A 21,838-nucleotide genomic window follows, 5' to 3' on the forward strand; every position below is an offset into this window, starting at 1 on the left:
CAAAAATACAGAGAGAAAAATAATAAATCTCAAGAACATGAGATGAGGAGACCTTGAACGTGAGTCCATCTGTTGTAGAAACAGTTCAGTGATGGGGCCCAGTGAAATTGAGAGATGTTATCCCCTCTGGTCAACAGCCTGATTCAATGCCATTTCTATACTATCTCATACAATTCTTAGTCCTTAAGAATGCTACAAACGTTTCAACTCTCTCAGGCCTCCCCCCTTTCTCAAATGGCCATCGATCATTGATCATATGATTTCTTGAGAGGTTGAGATGCATCTGTAGTACGTTACTTTCACTTTAGCCATGTTTGAATCAACAGTGTGATGAGCTAGATTATTCCACCAGGGTTGGTAGCAATGACATAGTGCACTGAATTTCAATCTACATTTTTATGACAACTTGGAATATTGCAATTATTTGCTGCCAACATATTCATACTCCATCTCAATGGAAGCAACATCAATTTCCAAAATTAATGTGAAATCACCTAACAATTATATCAACATTGATTTGATAATTTATGTGGCATGTTACTTCCAGCACAATGTCACTGCTAAGTTAATCAATTATACTTACTGGATGACCTGGTAGTACTGCTGGATAGTCTCTTCCCAGCACTTTTCTGTTACTGCTGGTGGCGTGTCTAGACTCACATCAATATCTTTGTGATCCATGGTGTTTAAATACTCTTCACAGGCACGGAGTGCTGTCTCAATAAGCTTAACAGAAACAACTCCACCTTTATTACGTGTTTGTCTTTGAAAAGCTGAGAGAAAAAGAAAGTTAAAACATCCATGTGCAATATTAGCCACTAGTCTGAGAATTATGTTTACCTGAGAATAGTGATATTTTCCTTCCCATTTTAATTCTCAATTTCCGAAGCCTTGTTTGTTCATGTTGGGAAATTGTTTCATACGCACTAAAGCCATGTAATAAATACATTATTAAACTATTTTATACAGTTAACATTCTGAAGTTATTATTCTGACACAGTTATTACTGCTGAACTCAGTCCTCTGCTTTGTACTCTTTTCCTAGATGCTGCCTGGCCTGCTGAGTTCCTCCAGCATTTTGCTAGGATTTCGGAACATCCTTATAAAGGAAATTCTAGATGTTGGCCTGTGGCTGCTCACCGCTGTTCTCTCTACTTTATATATATTGCATATAAAGTAGGAACCATGCAACATTAGGATTTTAATGACATTTTCCTCAATGAATTTCGGACAATATTTAAGTATCTCAAGTCATCCAAGGATACTGACGGACTTTTACCGCTGTACCATTGAGAGCATACTCACCAACTGCACCTCAGTGTGGTATGGCAATTGTCCCGTATCGGACCGCAAAACACTCCAGTGTGTGGTGAAAACTGCCCAGCGGATTATCAATGCCCACTATTGAGAACATCTACCATAAACGCTGCCTGGGCAGGGCGAAAAGCATTATCAACAATGCATCTCACCCTAACCATGGACTTTTTACTCTCCTCCCGTCCGATAGGCGTTACAAGAGCCTCCGCTCTTGCACCAGCAGGCACAGGAAGAGCTTCTTCCCTGAGGCTGTGGCACTGCTGAACCTCACATCACAGCGCTAAGCAGTATTGCATCCATATTGTACTGTCTCAGTACTTTTATATTTGGGTGCTGTAGCAGTTACTTTTTATTCTCAATTATTTTGTAAATAGTAACTCGCAGCAGCCACTCCGGTGGTGATATCTGTTATCTGTCAAGTAGGGTGCCGTGCACAATCCTGATTTGATGGAGACAGACGTGAGAGCTCGGAGGAACATCTGGTGAAACTTCTGAAATGCCTGCTTCGCTGCTGCTGCTGCTACTGTGTGGTCCAGAATCTCCGGAGGGGTAGGCCCCGAGTCCTCAGCTTTGCTTGTTGCTCGGCGGCCGGGTCGGGGTCAAAGCGCTTGGCAGAGGATGGTGCTCGGAGAGGTGTGTTGGAGGGGCTGGTTGGAGCTGAAGTTTTCGGACAGACTCAGAGTCCGCTGCGGTCGGGTGCTTCCAATGGTGCTGCATTGGCAAGTTGGCGGCGCTTGGAGGTTCATGGCGCCTGCATGAGATGATGAGTCTATCGAGACTTTAAGACTTTTTTTTTACCGTGCCCATGGTCTGCTCTTTATCAAATTATGGTATTGCTTTGCACTGTTGTAACTATATGTTATAATTATGTGGTTTTGTCAGTTTTAGTCTTGGTTTGTCCTGTGTTGGAACAGGAGGAACGTTGTATCATTTTTTAATGCTTGCATTTCTAAATGACAATAAATGAGGACTGAGTGTCCTCATAATCTAAAAAAAACACTATTCTTTGCATTTCTGGTTAGATGCTAACTGTATTTCATTGGCTTTGTATCTGTACTCGGCACAATGACAATAAAGTTAAATCTAATCTAATCTAATCTAATCATAGTAAAGACAGTTTTTAACAACTGTATTTCCTTTTAGACAAATTTAATTCTAAATAAATGATATTATTGACTTTGCTACTTGGTTACAACTTTTGCAAGTTTAACATGGATTACACAAACTGCTAGACAAAATGAAGTGTCTCTGAACGAGTACCCATTTATTTCTGGATGACTAAAACTTTGTTTTAAAAAGATATACACAAGTGAGATGATCTTCTCAAACAGTCCACAAATTCTGTTTAGGGAACATTCATTCCCTATCTCATCTAACATTAAATCTTGGTGCAAATCTCAATAGAAGGATAACCTCTCCTTCAGATGTATTTTTTTTATGTTTATTTAGAGATGCTGCATGGTAATAGGACCTTCTGGTTCATTGAGCCCGTGCCGCCCAATTACACCAACGTGACCAATTAACCTACTAATCCATCCACCTTTGGAATGTTGGAGGAAACCAGAGCGTCTAGAGGAAATCCATATGGTCATGGGGAGAACGTACAAACTCCTTACAGATAGTGGCAGGGATTGAATGGTGGTCACTGGTGCTATAATAATATTATGCTAACCGCTATGCCACTGTGCTGTCCCTAGCCTTTACTGCTACCACTACCTTTGGTGTTTAGAAAATAGCAATAAAAGTGAAAAGTCACGATCATGGGCATAAATTTAATGGAATTTAACAGTGCTAGCTGCTGTATCATAGTTCAGTTGTTTTCTTCTAAATATTTCAACTGTTCCAACGCTCTTTAATACAATTTAACAGCTTTTCCTTATCAGTACCAGGTAAAAGAATATTTAAATATTTTTGAACTACATGTCAGAATCAAGCATTCCTATATTAGAAGTTGTGTGGGTTAGAGTCAAAGTAAAACAGTATACAGCCTTTTCAAAAAAGTCTTAGAACAGCAGCTCCCTTTGTTGTGAAGAATCTTTCAGATGCTTATGAAAAAATGCAATTTTCTACAGTGTGCAATTACTATCAAGTGTGAAGCGTGGGAATATAGTGATCAGGAAAATCTGTGGAAGGTGGAGGGCTGCTGCTTGATATTTTAAAAAAAGGATGAAATTAATTAGAAAAAGATGATTATTTAATCACTAATTTAAATTAAGCGTTATCTGCAGAAGGAACATTCTATACAGGGTAAAAATAATATACACAAAAATTAAAATGGAGGAGAAATACAAGGCTTCATGGACACAAGACCTACTGTCTACAATCCTGGAGCCATTGGAGGACCAGGTCTGGTGGAAATGCCTCCAAGTGACCGAGCTTGAGTTTATGATATCCCAGCTTGTGGTGCTATAGAAGGTATTAAAGAGTGTCAGGAAAGCTTAATTTCTTGGATTGTACATTCCAGGAGGAAGCCACCGCACAGGCAGAGGGAGTTTAGGATACTAAGAGAGCAGCCATCTGAAACTTTACACTCAGTATAAAAGACTGTGGAGGCAATAACTCTCTGAAATAAGGCAATCCAAAACATTGCATCATGATCAAACCTTGCATACAGGAGAGGGGCAAAGCACAGAAATAAAATGGTCAAAGAGCAGGGGTTCTCAACTTTTTTATGCCATAGACCCCTACCATTAACCAAGGGATCCACTGACCCCAGGTTGGGAACCTCTGTCATCGAGGACTACATTGTAAGTGGGGCAGTTAGGGTTCCTGTGACCATCAATGTGAGTCTTAAATGGTGTACTGGATCTCTATCATCAGGATAAAGGAAACCACAGGGACAACCCGGAGTACTCTCTGGAGGGTCATGATAGTAAGCAATAAGTTATCAGTATCAAAAGCAGAGAGCAAGAAATGAACAAAGTCATAATGGCAGATGTCAAGGAGTTAGGATAGAGTTTACCAAGGTTCAAAGGTTTAAACTCCAAATTAATCCTGGCGTCACGAGTACAGAGATAGGAGAGTGTGAATGAATTCATGGTAGGAGGGAGAACCTTAAATTCCTGAATCAATGGCACCAGTTCAGGAGATGGTAGGACCTGTAAAAGACAGACAGGCTAGACCTCACTAAGCTGGGACCAGCATCATGATCACCAGTGCATTAAAGGAAAGGGACTTTGGCACGGAGATGGACCAAAAGATGTAGCATTGGAAAGAAGATCACAGGTGCATGACAGACTAGCAGATATAAATTGCATTGGGACAGAAAACAATACACGAAGAGGCAATGTAATTTAGAAAACACAGTTCTAATGAAAATACAGAAACGTAAAGATTTCAGGTTTTGAGTGCATAAATTACTCAAGATGGTGGGAAAGGTTGGGAAAGTGGTAAAGATATCTTATGGAATTCTGAGCTTTATAAATAGAAGTTTGGAGTACAAGTGCAATGAGGTCACAGGAACCTTTATGAATGATTTGGATCAGACACTGGTGCTGTTTTATGCTAACTCTGGGGATCACATTTTGTGAAAAATATGAAAACCTTAGAGAGGGTGCAGAAGAGAATTAATTAAAGGGATGAGGATAGTTACGTGGATAGATTGGTGATTATGTTTTAGCTTTCCTTACAACAGTGAGGGTAAGAGGGGATCTAAAAAGGGCAGTTAAAATCACAAAAGGGTGTTATTAGAATTGATGGAGAGAAATTATTGCCAGGAGCAGAAACAGGGGACACAGAGTAAAGGTGATAGGCAAAAGAATAGAGAATGATATTAAAATCCTTTTTGCACACAAAGTAGTTAGGATTTTCAATATACGGCATGACAGATTACTGGAGACAAATTCTGACATTTAAACAGGAGTTTTGCAAATACTTGAGAGAAAAAAATGGCAGGGTTTTGATCTTTTTTTATTTATTGGGATACAGCACAGAATAGGCCCTTCCGGCCCATCGAGCCACACCGCGCAGCAACCACCAATCACGGGACAATTTACAATGACCAACTAACCTGATAAACCGTACATCTTTGGACTCAGGGAGGAAGCCATGGCACCCAGAGATAACCCATGCGGTCACAGAGAGAACGTATAAACTCTTTACAGGCAGCGACGGAAATTGAACCATAAGACATAGGATCAGAATTAGGCCATTCAGCCCATCGAGTCTGCTTCACCACTCGATCACAGCTGATCCCAGATGCCACTCAACCCCATACACCTGCCTTCTCGTCATATCCTTTGAAACCCTGGCCAATCAGGAAACAATCAAATTCTGCCTTAAATATACGCACAAACCTGGCCTCAACCCTAGTCTGTGGCAGAGCATTCCACAGATTTACTGCTCTCTGGGTAAAGAAATTCCTTCTTACCTCTGTTCTAAAGGGTCACCCCTCAATTCTGAGGCTGTGCCCTCTAGTTCTGGAAACCTCCCCCACAGGAAACATCCGCCCTACCTAGTCCTTTCAACATTCGGTAGGTTTCAATAAGATCTCCACACATATTTCTAAATTCCAATGAGTACAGGCCCAAAGCTGCCAAACACTCCTCATATGTTAACCCCTTCGTTCAATGAATCATCCTTGTGAACCTCCTCTGGACTCTCTCCAATGACAACACATCCTTTCTGAGATATGAGGCCCAAAACTGTTGTCAATACTGCAAGTGTGGCCTGACTAATGCTTTATAAAACATTATCTCCTTGCTTTTATATCCTATTCCCCTTGAAATAAATGACAACATTACATTTGCCTTCTTTACCACAGACTAAACCTGTAAATCAACCTTCTGGGAGTCTCACACAAGGACTCCTAAATCTCACTACACATCTGATGTTTGAACCTTCTCCCCATTTAGATAATAGTCTACACTATTGCTCCTTTTACCAAAATGCATTATTGTACAGTTCTGAACACTGCCACTTTTTTGCCTATTCTTCCAAGTTGTCTAAGTCCTGATGCAATTGCGTTGCTTCCTCAGCACTACCTACCCCTCCACCTATCCTTGTGTCATCCGCAAACTTTGCCAAAAAGCATTCCATTCCATTATCTAAATCATTGACAAACAGTATGCAAAGTAGTGGTCTCAATATTGATCCCTGAGGGACACCTCTAGTCACCGACAGCCAACCAGAAAAGGCCCCTTTTATTCCCACATGCTGCCTCATGCCTGTCAGTCATTCTGCTATCCATGTCAGTATCTTTCCTGTAATGCCATATGATTTTATCTTGTTAAGCTGCCTCATGTGTGGCACCTTATCAAATGCCTTCTGAAAAACCAAGTAAATGACATCCACTGCCTCTCCTTTTCCCACCCTGATTTCTACTTCCTCAAAGATCTCTTAACAGATTTGTCAGGCAAGATTTCCCTTTACAGAAACCATGCTGACTTTGACTTATTTTATCATTAGCCTCCAAGTAGCCCGAAACCTCATCCTTAGTAGTAGACTCCAACACTTCCCCAACCACTGAAATTAGGATAACTGGCCTATAATTTCCTTTCTTTTGCCTTCCTCCCTTCTTAAAGAGTGGAGTTACATTTACAATCTTTCAGTCCTCCCGGACCATGCAAGAATCAAGTGATTCTTGAAAGATCATGACCAATACATCCATTATCTCTTCAGCAATCTCTCTCAGGACTCTGGGAAGTAGTCCACCTGGCCCAGGTGACTTATCCATCTTAAGACCTTTTGAGTTTGCCTCACAGATTTTCCTTTGTAATAGCAATGGCACTCACTCCTGCTCCCTGACACTCATGGATCTCTGACACACTGCTAGTGTCTTCCACAGTGAAGGCAGATGCAAAGTACCCATTAAGTTCATCTGCCATTTCTTTGTTCCCCATTACTACCTCACCAGCATCATCTTCCAGTGGCCCACCTTCCTTTTACTCTTTAAATAACTGAAAAAAACTTTTGGTATCCGGCTTTATATTATTGGCTATTCTGCCCTCATATTTCATCTTTTCCCTTGTAGCTTTTTAGTTGCCTTTTGTTGGATTTTAAAAGTGTCTCAATCATCCAACCTCTCACTCACTTTTGCTACCATGTGCCCTTTCCTTTGCTTTTATACAGTCCTTAACTTCCTTTGTCAGCCACAGTTGCCTACCCCTGCCACTTGAGAACTTCTTCATCTGTGGGACATACCTATCCTGCACCTTGTGAACGATTCCCAGAAACTTCAGCTATCTCTGGTCTGCCATTATCCCCGTCAGTATCCTCCTCCAATCCACCTGGGCAAGCTCCTCTCTCATGCCTCTGTAATTCCCTTTATTCCACTGCAATATTGAAACATGTGATTTATGCTTCTCCCTCTCAAATTGCAGTATGAGTTCAATCATACGATGATCACTGGCTCCTAAGGTTCTCTTTACGTTAGGATCCCTAATAAGATCTGGGTTATTACACAACACCCAATCTAAGATCGTCTTTTCCCAAGTAGGTTCAAGGACAAGCTGCTCGAAAAAGCTATCTCGTAGGCAATCAACAAATTCCTTCTCTTCAGATCCGACACCAACCTTATTTTCCCAATCCCTTTGTATATTGAAGTCCCCCATTACAATTTGCCATTACCCTTATTATTATTTGGAGGCCTATATACGATACCCATAATAGTTTTTTCACTCTTGTAATTTCTTAACTCCACCCACAAAGATTCAACATTCTCTGACCCTATGTCACCTAAAGATGTAATTCCATCTCTTACCAACAGAGCTACACCACTGCCTATGCCTTCCTGCCTGCCCTTTCGATACAAAGTACATCCTTTGATGTTAAACTCTCAACTATAGCCTTCTTTCAGCCACAACTCAGTGATGCCCATGTCATACCAACCAATCCCTAACTGCGCCATGAGTTTGTTCACCTTATTCCGAATACTAAGCACCTTCAGTCCTGCATTCTCCGCCCTTTTGAATTTTGTCTCAGTAGTTCAATTTAACTCTTTGCTCTGTCCGCATTTGTATCCAATCATTGGCTTGTCCTTCCTTACCTTCATGTTACACCCATCATCTACTTGTAAACCTGCTGTCTCATGCTCAGCTCTATCATACTGGTTCCTGTCCCCCTGCCATATTAGTTTAAACCACTCCCAACAGCTCTAGTAAATCTGCCTGCAAGAACATTTGTCCCCCTCAGATTCAGGTGTAACCCATCCCTTTTGTACAGGTCCCACCTGCCCCAGAAGAGGTCCGAATTATCCAGAACTCTGAATCTCTGCCTCCTGCTCCAATTCTTCAGCCACACACTTATCTACCACCGTATTCTATTCCTATCTTCACTGTTACATGGCACAGGCAGCAATCCCAAGATTACTACCTTTGAGGTCCTGCTTCTCAGCTTCCTTCCTAACTCCCTGTATTCTTTTTTTCAGGACCCACTCCTTTTTTCTTCCTATGTTGTTGGTACCAATATGTACCACGATATGGCTGCTCTCCCTCCCTTTTCAGGATATTGTGGATGCATCCAGAAACATCTTGGACCCTGGCACCTGGGAGGCAAACTACCATCTGTGTTTCCTTTTCACATCCACAGAATTGCCTATCTGTCCCCCTGACTATGGAGTCCCCTATTACTGGTACCATCCCTGTCAGTTCCCTGTCCTTCTGAGCCACAGGGCCAGACTCAGTGCCAGAGGCACTGCCACTGTTGCTTCCCCCAGGTAGGTCCGTCCCCCTCAAAAGTGCTCCAGATGGAGTACTTATTGTTGAGGGGACAGCCACAGGGGTACTCTTCACTTTCTGATGTTCTCCCTTCCCCCTCCTGACAGTCAGCCGTCTATCTGCCTCCTGTAGCTTTGGGGTGACTACCTCCCTGTAGCTCCTGTCTATCACTGCTTCCCTCTCCCTAACAAGCCGAAGGTCATCAAGATGCAGCTCCAGTTTCCTAACAGAGACTATTGTACTATGTACTATGTATAAAACAAGACTATTGTACTATCATGTGTGTTCTCCCATCACACAGAGATGAACTGTTGTATATGCTTATTGCATTTGGTAGGAAAGGTTTTCTGTATCGATCCTTGTAACAGAGGAGCTGAATGAGTCTGATTGAGAAGGTGCTCTGCTGCTTATTCAGTAGGTCATGGAGAGAATGTACCAGATTGTCCATAATGGATAACAGTTTGTTTAGTGACCTCCTCTCCACCACTAACACAAAAGAGTCCGGGTTGTAGCTGAATTACGTATAGGCTTTGTGCTTTGTACTTAACCCAGAGAAAACGGATTGAGGTTATTCACTCAGAAACATTATGGTTTACACTGTGGCATTTATAACAGAGAATGGAACTGAAGAAACCATTTTAATGTTGCCACTCTGAAACTGTCTCTATAAATTGTATTTTGGCATTTTTGGTTCATAAAAGAGCCTTGCTCTGTAATCTTGTTTCTTAGCTTTATAGAAGGGTGAACTTTGGAATTTTACTTCTCTTCTGCATTCAGCATGAACATAAAGGACAATACTTAGTACACTAAGTCTCTGCTACCTTCTTTTGCAGAAGACACCTCTCTGTTTTCTTGGTCCTTTTGCAAACAATGATCGGCTTTCTTCAGCTGTACAACCCACTTCAGAATACTTCGGGCTGCAGTCAGCCTGAAATCCTCTGAAGAAATTGAAAGGCAATGATTAAAGAAACAAAAGTAACTAAAGGAAGTGTAAAAAAGGACAAAGTGTCACCTTACATCACACTATATTGCCATAAAGCAGCATTTTGCACATAAAAAACATAAAACTATAAGTCTAACATAAAGGCGCCCACCACAGTACATAAAAGTCTGTACCGTGGGTCTCACGATCGCACAGTGGTTAGCACGCTTTAGTATGAGACTCTGGCTCAATACCCTTCGCTGTCTGTACGTTCTCCTCATGACCATACTGGTTTCCTACCACAGTAGAAACGTACCAGTTAGAAGGTTGATTTCTCAATGTAAATTGTCCCGTGATTAGGGTATGGTTAAACCTGGGTTTGCTGGTGGCTTGAAGGGCCAGAAGGGCCTAATCCGTGCTGTATCTCTAAATAAAAAATAAGTAAGTAATTTCAAGATGTAATATAATGGCGAGGTCTTAATCAGAAGTTTGTGGAATATGTTCTCATCCATAGAGTCGAACACAAAATCTAGGCTGAAAGGACTGTCAGAGCTGCAATTTCTGAAGGGGGTTAAACCAATTCTAACTCTTACAGTGGACTGAAATGATCCCATTGCAAAATTTCAGAGAAGTATATCCTAGCAACCTTTACAACTTGACCTCTAAATACAGCTGTCATATTTTCAAATCAGTGAAAATTGCACTTTTAACTGACCAAACTTTGCTGATCTTCCAGCATAAGGAGGTATCCACAATGAAACGTTGCAGACCGACATATCCCAAGGTCTGGAACTGTATGCTAAGGGACACACTGAAACCTATGGGGAAAAGCCATCGATTAATGTATTCCCACTAATGAATATTCAGGGATGGAACCTGTGTAAATATTTCTTAGACATCGTTTGTAGAAACTATACAAAGGCAAAATAGGTATCAAGCTGAGATTGTATAAATCTTGTGAGCAATTGGAATGGTGTGTCTAGTGAAGTGAATGGCAACATTTCACTATTCTGTATTATGCATCAGCAAATTTACAAAAAATGGAAAAAAACACCACTAAAATGGAATTCCTGACCATATTCCATGTTTGCAAACTGGCTGCTGTGCTTTTTAATTAAAGCAATGATAGGACTTTTAAAAATATTTATTGGCTGTACAGTACTTTGAGATCCTGAGATTGTAAAATGTTTTATTTGTATTTTATTTCTTATTAATGAATCATACTGGTCAAGCATTTGAAAAATGATGAGCAAGGCTGCCAACTCTACAGCTGCTGCAACAGTGAAGAGTCGGTCTGCTTTTCTCCCAACATTCCCGGATTATATCACCTCAGCCATCCAAAATACAACGCGATCTGCTGGCTGCTCTCCCAACGTTCCCGGATTATATCACAGCAGCCGTCCAAAATACAACGCGATCTGCTGGCTGCTCCCCCAACGTTCCCGGATTATATCACCGCAGCCGTCCAAAATACAACGCGATCTGCTGGCTGCTCCCCCAACGTTCCCGGATTATATCACCGCAGCTGTCCAAAATACAACGTGATCTGCTGGCTGCTCCCCCAACGTTCCCGGATTATATCACCGCAGCTGTCCAAAATACAACGCGATCTGCTGGCTGCTCCCCCAACGTTCCCGGATTATATCACCGCAGCCGTCCAAAATACAACGCGATCTGCTGGCTGCTCCCCCAACATTCCCGGATTATATCACCGCTGCTGTCCAAAATACAACGCGATCTGCTGGCTGCTCTCCCAACGTTCCCGGATTATATCACCGCAGCCGTCCAAAATACAACGCGATCTGCTGGCTGCTCCCCCAACGTTCCCGGATTATATCACCGCAGCCGTCCAAAATACAACGCGATCTGCTGGCTGCTCCCCCAACGTTCCCGGATTATATCACCGCAGCCGTCCAAAATACAACGCCATTTGCTGGCTGCTCCCCCAACGTTCCCGGATTATATCACCGCAGCCGTCCAAAATACAACGCGATCTGCTGGCTGCTCTCCCAACGTTCCCGGATTATATCACCGCAGCCGTCCAAAATACAACGCGATCTGCTGGCTGCTCTCCCAACGTTCCCGGATTATATCACCGCAGCCGTCCAAAATACAGCGCGATCTGCTGGCTGCTCTCCCAACGTTCCCGGATTATATCACCGCAGCCGTCCAAAATACAACGCGATCTGCTGGCTGCTCTTTACCAACACAACTCAAGAGCTCAGAATCAGATTTAATATCACTGGCATCTATCAACCCCTGCCTTAAATATACATAAAGACTTGGCCTTCACAGCTGCCAGTGGCAAGGAATTCCACAGATTCACCACTCTCTGGCTAAAGAAATTCTTCCTCGTATCCATTCTAAAAGGATGCCCCTCTATTCTGAGGCTGTGTCTTCTGGTCTTAGACTCGCCCATCACTGGAGACATCCTTTCTACATCCATTCTATCAAGGCCTTTCACCATTCAATAGTCTTCAATTAGGTCACCCCTCATTCTTCTGAAATCTTGTAATTTTCTTCAAACTCTTACTGAAATATAGCCAAAGAACTACCCTCTTTGTAATTGCATTAGTATGTTGGACCCAGAATAGATCTTCAGAGATGTTTACACCCAGGAACTAGAAACTGCTCACCATTTCCACTGCTGATCTCTTAAAGAGGACTGTGTGTGTTCCCTCAACTTCCCCTTCCTGAAATCCACAATATCAATTCCTTGGTTTTACTGACATTGAGTGCAAGGTTGTTTTTGAGACACCACTCAACCAAAGTATCAATGTAACAATTTTGTTTCTTACTTTTTAACAGATCACTTAGCTCTGCAATCTAGGAAACGCGAGCAGTTGAAGTTGCTTTTTCTGTTAGAAAATCAAGCATGTGTTTATTAGGAAACAGAATGTTATTGCATTAAAGACAATTTGCATGTGGCTCTCAAAATTCCAGTTAATTATTTCAAGATAGTTTATGGTGCTTCTGAAAAGACCTGAGTAGTTCTGATTTGCACAAGTAAAAAAAATCCAGATTATTAGTGAGCAGGTGAGAAGACTGTAAACTGGAGGAAACTGCGCTGAGAATGTCAGATTTTTCTTGGATAATTCCAGAGAGTGAATTTTGCTTTTTTTGCTTGTTTAATGTCATGATGTAATGTACAGCAATCGTGATAAACTCTTCTTATTTAATTTAATTTTACTTACAGATACAATACAGAATAGGCCCTTCTGGCCCTTTGAGCCATATTGCCCAATTAAGCCCTACCCTAATCACTGGACAATTTACATTGACCAATTAACCTGCTAACTGATATGTCTTTGGATTGTGGGAGGTCACGTACAACTACAGTAATTGTTAATAACTATTATTAATGATAAAGGGATCAAGGTATATGTGCAGGAAAGTGGTGCAGTGGTAAAAGATGGGCCAATGATGGACGATGGAATGGACTACTCGGCTTCTACTGCTTATATTTTCATTATTTTTTAAGTGAAATGAACCTCGTAATATCTAGATTGTTACAATAATACAAACCCCTGGTCTCGCCACACCTAAAGTGCTGGACATCACATCTCAGGAAAGATATATTGACTTCAGAAGAACACACACCAAAAAGAGTTGTCAGAATAATTCCTATAAAACATACTGTAAAACCATGACAAAATGTTACCAAAATAAAACTTGCTTTCCTTGAATTTTAGGAAACTGGTGGATGACTTGATTAAGGTTAACTAGATAATAAGGCACAAATAAACTACTTCCAGTCCAAAGGGGTCTGTCTTCACTTCACCTAGCCCATATTAAAGTTCAAGACTGTAGTCTGTTAACCTTATTTTTTTTAAATACTGTTATCAGAAATATACTTTCTCCCTAATCTTAATATGAATTTTCAAGATGATAAAAGCAATTGACAAAATTTATCCAGGCAAATTGTCCAACCTTAGTAAAGGAATCATTCTGATCTGCAAAATATTAGTCTTAAGGTCAAATTATTGTCAGTGATCAATGGAGATATAAGTATAAATCTATTCAATTAGAATCAGAATATATCATTGACTTATAAGACATGCTGTTCTGCAGTAGCGATACAAGTCACTTATAAATGATTTAAAAAATAAATAAATAGTGGAAAAAAGGAATAACAAGAAATGTGTAAGTCTTTGGTGATACTCCAAATCTCCTCAAACTCTTAATGAAGTCGAGCCTTCCTCATGATTGCATCAACGTGTTGGGGTGGGGTGAGATGTTGATGGCCAGGAACTTGAATCTGCTCACCCTGTCCACCACTGACCCCTCCAAGAGGACTGGTGTGTGTTCCCTCGACTTCCCCCTCAGCATAAGGTTGTTGTTACAATACCACTCAGCCAGCTGACCTAAGGCGGAGGAAAAGATGGCAGCACGACGCAGCGCGCACAGCCGCTCCAGAATGATATCTGTATTTGTTAAGTAGGGTACCGTGCACAATTCTGATTTGATGGAGATAGACGTGAGAGTACAGAGGAACATCAGGAGCAATTTCTGAAATGCCCGCTTCACTGCCGCTGGTACTGTGTGGTCTGGAATCTCCAGAGGAGTAGGCCTCTGAGTCCTCACCTTTGCTTGTTTTGGCAGCCGGGATGAGGTCGAAGGCGCTCGGGAGGCTGTATCGGAGGGGCTGGTTGGAGGCTGGAAGTTTTCCGACGGACTCAGTCAGCTGTGGTCGGGTGCTTCCAAAGCATCGGCAGTTGTGGCAGGGGAGTTTCTCCCTTTTTGCTGCCTGCTATCGGGGACTATCGGAGTCGATCAGGACTTGAGAGTTATTTTTACCGTGCCCATGGTGTGTTCTTTATCAAATTATGGTATTGCTTTGCACTGCTGTAACTACATGTTATAATTATGTGGTTTTGTCAGTGGGTCTTTGGTTTGTCCTGTTTTTGTGTGATATCACTCTGGAGGAACATTGTATCATTTCTTAATGCACGCATGCATTTCTAAATGACAATAAACGGGGACTGAGTGTTCTCATAATCTAATCTAATCTATTACAATACCACTCAGCCAGCTGACCTATCACAATATCACTCAGCCAGCTCATCTATTACAATACCACTCAGCCAGCTGACCTATTACAATACCACTCAGCCAGCTCACCTATTTCACTTCTGTATGCCTCCTCATTGCCATCGGAGGTTCTATCAACAACAGATGGCATTAGAGCTGTGCTTAGCTACACATTCAGTCAAACTCCAGTATTCAAGAGTTTCATGGCATGTGTCACTAGAAGGGGAGGAGACAATATGGAAAAGGAAAAGACTATTGGAATTTCTGCCCTCAAGACTGGTTCATCATTGAATAAATAATGTTCCAATTCCATCTCACGTAGAAACATAGAAAACCTACAGCACAATACAGGCCCTTCAGCCCACAAAGTTGTGCCAAACATGTCCCTACCTTAGAAATTACTAGGCTTACCTATAGCCCTCTATTTTAGTAATCTCCATGTACATATCTGTCTCTAAAATCACCCCATCATATCCGCCTCCACCACGGTTGTTGGCAGCCCATTCCATGCACTCACCACTCGCTGAATAAAAAACTTAGCCCTGACATCTCCTCTGTACCTACTCCCCAGCACCTTAAACCTGTGTCCTCTTGTGGCAACCATTTCAGCCCTGGGAAAAAGCCTCTGACTATCCACACGATCAATGCCTCTCATCATCTTATACACCTCTATCAGGTCACCTCTCATCCTCCTTCACTCCAAGGAGAAAAGGCTGAGTTCACTCAACCTATTCTTATAAGGCATGCTCCCCAATCCAGGCAACATCTTTGTAAATCTCCTCTGCACCCTTTCTATGGCTTCCACATCCTTCCTGTAGTGAGGCGACCAGAACTGAGCACAATACTCCAAGTGGGGTCTGACCAGGGTCCTATATAGCTGCAACATTACCTCTTGGCTCCTAAATTAAATTCCACAATTGATGAAGGCCAATACACTGTATGCCCTCCCAACTACAGAGTCAACCTGCACAACTGCTTTGAGCGTCCTATGGACTCGGACCCCAAGATCCCTCTGATCCTCCACACTGCCAAGAGTGTTACCATTAATACTATATTCCTCCATCATATTTGACCTACCAAAATTAACCACTTCACACTTATCTGGGTTGAACTCCATCTGCCACTTCTCAGCCCAGTTTTGCATCCTATCAATGTCCTGCTGTAACCTCTGACAGCCCTCCACACTATCCACAACACCTCCAACCTTTGTGTCATCAGCAAACTTACTAACCCATCCCTCCACTTCCTCATCCAGGTCATTTATAAAAATAACGAAGAGTAAGGGTCCCAGAACAGATCCCTGAGGCACACCACTGGTCACCAACCTCCATGCAGAATATGACCCATCTACAACCACTCTTTTCCTTCTGTGGGCAAGCCAGTTCTGGATCCACAAAGCAATTTCCCTTAGGATCCCATGCCTCTTTACTTTCTCAATAAGCCTTGCATGGGGTACCTTATCAAATGCCTTGCTGAAATCCATATACACTACATCTACTGCTCTTCCTTCATCAATGTGTTTAGTCACATCCTCAAAAAATTCAATCCGGCTCATAAGGCACGACCTGCCCTTGACAAAGCCATGCTGACTACTCCTAATCATATTATACCTCTCCAAATGTTCATAAATACTGCCTCTCAGGATCTTCTTCATCAACTTACTAACCACTGAGGTAAGACTCACTGGTCTACAATTTTCTGAGCTATCTCTACTCCCTTTCTTGAATAAAGGAACAACATCCGCAACCCTCCAATCCTCCGGAACCTCTCCAGTCCCCACTGATGACGCAAAGATCATCGCCAGAGGCTCAGCAATCTCTTCCCTTGCCTCCCACAGTAGCCTGGGGTATATCTCATCCAGTCCTGGCGACTTATCCAACTTGATGCTTTCCAAAAGCTCTAGCACATCCTCTTTCTTAATATCTACATGCTCAAGCTTTTCAGTTTGCTGCAAGTCATCACTATAATCACCAAGATCCTTTTCCACAATGAATACTGAAGTAAAGTATTCAAGTACCTCTGTTATTTCCTCCAGTTCCATACACACTTTCCCACTGTCACACTTGATAGGTCCTATTCTTTCACGCCTTATCCTCTTGCTCTTCACCTACTTGTAGAATGCCTTGGGGTTTTCCTTAATTCTCTCTGCCAAGGCCTTCTCATGGCCCCTTCTGGCCCTCCCAATTTCCTTCTTAAGCTCCTTCCTATTAGCCTTATAATCTTCTAGATCTCTAACATTACCTAGCTCTCTGAACCTTTTGTAAGCTTTTCTTTTCTTCTTGACTAGATTTATTACAGCCTTTGTACACCACAGTTCCTGTACCCTACCATAACTTCCCTGTCTCATTGGAACGTACCTATACAGAGCTCCACACAAATATCCCCTGAATATTTGCCACATTTCTTCCGTACTTTTCTCTGAGAACATGTGTTTCCAATTTAAGCCTCCAATTTCCTGCCTGATAGCCTCATAATTCCCCTTACTCCAATTAAACGCTTTTCTAACTTGTCTGTTCCTATCTCTCTCCAATGCTATTGTAAAGGAGACAGAATTATGATCACTATCTCCAAGATGTTCTCCCACTGAGAGATCTGACACCTGACTATTACCTTATTAATAATGACATAAACAGCTATTAGATGTTCATTTAATCATAAGGACTATTAAGGAGAATGCATAATTTTTAAGGTGGTTGGATGAAAGTATTGGGGGAATGTTAGAGGTAAACCTTTTACACAGAGAGTGATGAGTGCATGGAATGCATCACTGGGGTGGTGATGGAGGCAGATACATTAGCGATATTTAAGAAATGCTTTGTACGTCTATTTACTTATTTAGTGATACATCGTGGAGTAAGCCCTTCCAGCCCCATCGAGCATTACACTCCAGCAGCCCCCGATTAACCCTAATCTAATCGCAGGACAATTTAGAAATAACCAGTTAACCTACCTGAAATGTCTTTGGACTTGAGGGAGGAAACGGGAGGACTGAGAGAAAACCTATGCATCTGACTTGGAGAATGTACAGAGACTTGGTAAAGAATGGCACCAGAATCGGACTCTGGACTCTGGAACATTCTAAGCTGTAATAGCATTGCACAAACCACTACACCACCGTGGTGAACACGGATGACAGAAAAATGGAGGGCCAGGTTTGAGGGATGAGTTATATGGTCGGCACATTGTGAGCCGAAGGGTCTGTACTGTGCTCCATGTTCTATAAGATGACCTTATCAAATCTCAAAAACTTCTTGTTCCTTAAAAATAAAGCTGATTACGGAAACATTCTGTACTGGAGACAATTGACTAAGTAACATACCAATGAAAGATTGCTTCTCCTCTTCCACTGCAATTCTGTAACATCTTGGGAAAAAACTGTCTGGATTCACCCCACTAAACCATAGAAAGTTCCTGAGATTTACACAAAGTCCAGCCTGGAAAGAAATAGAACACATTATCTGCAAAATGACATGAACTATACAGTTTGGGTTGATATAATTCATTTCCTTACAAAGAATCTATATGAGCAGCCAGAGATAACATAAGACCATACGACATTTGGCCCATTAAGTCTGTTCCACTAATCCATCATGCTGATTTATTATTCCTCTCAATCTCACACTCCTTCTTTCTCCCTATAACCTGTGACACCCTGACTAATCAAGAACTTATCAACCTCCACTTTAAATATCATATACTCAATAACTTGGCTTCTGGAGAGTGTACACTCTCCAGACCTGTAGATGTTTACAGTAGGATTGAAGTACAGTCATAATGTAAAATAGAATAGACTCAGATTAAATCCAACTGTGGACACAACTGTTTGGTTAACTAAGTTACAAATGGAATGGTGCATTGAACAATTTTAATTGAAAATCCTCACTTTTGGGTGGTCTAGGTGGTGGGGAGCAACGAATAGGGTGTGTGTGTTTACCGCATGTAAAACAGGATCAAACAACAGTATAATCGCCTCGTCTTTGGTGTCGCATCAGCTCCAGAAATTTTACAAAGAGCAATGGATCTAGTGCTCCGAGATATCCCAGGAACACAATGTTATCTTGATGACATCATCGTGACTGGCAAGAATGATGGCGAGCACCTCCACAATCTTGGTAAAGTGCTTACCAGGCTGAGTGAATATGGTCTGTGCGCAAACAGAGAGAAACCTGAGTTTTTTAAGAATTAAATCTCATATTGTGGACATGTCATTGACAAGTATGGCTTATATAAGTCACAAGAGAAGATTGAAGCAGTTCTACAGACACCTAAACCGAAAAATATGTCACAACTCAGAATAAACTTAGGCCTGGTGAACTGCTACCAGTGGTTTCTCCCAAACATTGCTACAGTGCTGCACCCACTGAATGCACTGTTACAGACAGGAGCAAAGTAGAAATGGTCAGAAAGATGTGAAAGGCCATTCAAGGAAATAAAGAGAATAATAATGTCTGATGAATTGCTCACCCATTATGACCCATCACTGCCCATCAGACTGGCAAGCAATGCGTCCCCTTATGGTATTGGAGCCATTTTGTCACCCATTATGAAAGATGGATCCGACCGTCCGATTGTATTTGTTCAAGATCACTGGCAAATGCAGAATGCAACTACGCACAGATCGACTGAGAGGCCCTTGTTCTAACATGGAGAATAAACAAGTTTCACCACTACCTCTGCAGACAAAAATTTACACTTGTGACATATTACCAGCCCCTTGTGTCCATCTTCAATCCCGGGAAGGGAATTGCAGTAATGACTGCTGCTAGGTTACTACGTTGGACATTCTTCCTAGGAGCCCACGTTTATGTCATAGAGCTCAAGGGCACCAAACAACACAGCAGTACTGATGGCTTGTCACGTCTTCCACTATTGGCAACTGAAGAAGAAAAGACTTCATACTATGACACAACAGAAGTGTTTCACACTGCATTGGTGGACCAGTTGCTGGTAACAAATTCCGAAATACAAAGGGAAACAAGGAATGACCCGACATTGTCAAAAGTCTATGAAATCACCGTGCAAGGATGGCCAACTTATGGCAACCTTACATTTCCAGAGATCTTAGCGAAATGAGACCAAATGCCGGTATGTCAAACAATGCTGATGTGTGGATCTCGTGTTGTGGTTCCCTCTAAACTGCTCACCATAGTGTTAGAAGATCTGAATGAAGAAACCTGGCTACACAGTCAAGATGAAGGGTCTCACCTGGAGCTACATGTTATGGCCAGGATGATAGATAGATAGATACTTTACTGATTCCAAAGGAAATTACAGTGTCACAGTAGCATTACAAGTGCACAGATATAAATACTAGAAAAAAAGTAGTAAGAATAAAAGATAAGTTACCACGAACAGTCCTACAGGAGAGGATCATCACTTCCCTGGCTATAGGTTGGCTCATTATAGAGCCTAATGTCCTCATATAGCGCTCTTCAGACCAGTGCAGTTGTCAGATAAAGTGCGTCCAATCGCTTGCACATCAAGGACATTAAGCAAGGCAGAAAGCCACTAAACCCAGATTATGTGGGAAGCACTTGCAAATGTCTTGGGAGTTGAGAAATTCCATCAATTCCTCTTTGGTCAACAATCTACATTACAGACAGAACATTACCCCTTGATCTTAACTTTTGGTCCACGTGCAGGTATTCCTTCCCTGGCTGCTAGTCGAATGCAACGTTTTGTTCTTTTACTATCTGCATATTAGCACAATATAAAGCACAGGAGGTCCAAGCAACAGTTTGGCTCTGTACAGGCAGTGACAGGTTGAAGTGTGTGAATGCTGATGTACTATACAGAGTTCCCTTATTGTTACAGCTCCCGAGCCATCCCCGAAAGAGATCTTTTACTTCAAGGAAGTTCCTACAGCTCTGATAACTGTGGCTCAAGTTCAGATGCAGACAGGTACTTGTAATGTATGGATCTGTTTCTTTTATAGCAATGACTCAACTTAGCACTATGTATGATCTGTTGTCTACGCATGCATCTCTCTCTCTCTCCCTCCCTCCCTCCAGTGTGAATACACCAGTTAAAGCTATCTCCTGTGTGTATATCTTTATTTTAATTGATATGTAGTAGTTAGAAGGACACAACAAATTGGGAATGATGATGGAATCTGAATGTCAAAAAATATCACGAACTGCCCTGACAGTTACGGGACAAGACAGCGAGTGGAGAGAGTAAAACAATCACGGACACGAACAAACAGACGCTTGATTACAGCATAATACAGTGAAAGATGTGCCGCTAGCAAAGTTAAAGTGAAAATTGTGTGACAATGGCTTCAGTCAGGAAAATTGACAAATTTGATAGCGCTAATGAAGGCTGGGAGTCATATTTTGAGAGGGTAGAACTGTATTGTAACGTAAACAACGTGAAGAAGCAAAACTTTCCCAGTACTGAGACGGACTTTCTGATGCATTAAGGGATAGGCTTGTATGTGGCATGCACAGTCAATGCACTCTAAAGAGGCTACTGTCATAAAGAGACCTAACCTTAGAACAGGCATTGAGCATTGCAATATTGTGACAGGCTGCAACAAAGGATGCAGCATAACTACAGAAAAAAAGGTTAGAATGTGAAATGCACAAAATATCCTCTAATGGTGCAAAAAAACCATAAATATTATCGATGTGGTAAACCCTCGAAGGATGCAAATGAAAAAGTTTTTAGTAAGTGTCACAGACAAGGTTGCATAGGGAGAGTGTGCAAGGCAGACAAAAAGCACAACTGAGTGAAAAGCCTCAACCACAAAACTAAGCAAATGCATAAAGTGACCGAATGTGAAACAGAATCAGACAACATAGAGCTTGACGAAGGTGTACTGTCATGCCTAGAACTACATAGTATTACTGAAGCATATCACAAAATCATATGGATTACAATAGATTCTGGTATAAAACTGAAAAGGAGCTGG

General features: G+C 41.8%; 1 protein-coding gene across 5 annotated transcripts in view; it reads right to left on the reverse strand.

Moving 5' to 3' along the window:
* The window catches only part of ttll3 (tubulin tyrosine ligase-like family, member 3), a 106,441-nt gene that overhangs the window by 25,349 nt on the left and 59,254 nt on the right, over positions 1–21,838 (reverse strand). For 4 of the 5 annotated variants that reach the window (XM_072280901.1, XM_072280897.1, XM_072280899.1 and 1 more), the window contains 3 exons: positions 18,245–18,359; positions 9,794–9,910; positions 584–773 (listed from right to left, as the gene is read on the reverse strand). In XM_072280901.1, coding sequence (XP_072137002.1) covers positions 584–773; positions 9,794–9,910; positions 18,245–18,359 — 422 coding nt within the window. The remainder of the gene's footprint in view (positions 1–583; positions 774–9,793; positions 9,911–18,244; positions 18,360–21,838) is intronic. The other variant, XM_072280900.1, reaches the window with a different exon arrangement.

Source organism: Mobula birostris, chromosome 16 (genome assembly GCF_030028105.1).
Source record: "Mobula birostris isolate sMobBir1 chromosome 16, sMobBir1.hap1, whole genome shotgun sequence".
NCBI lineage: Eukaryota > Metazoa > Chordata > Chondrichthyes > Myliobatiformes > Myliobatidae > Mobula > Mobula birostris.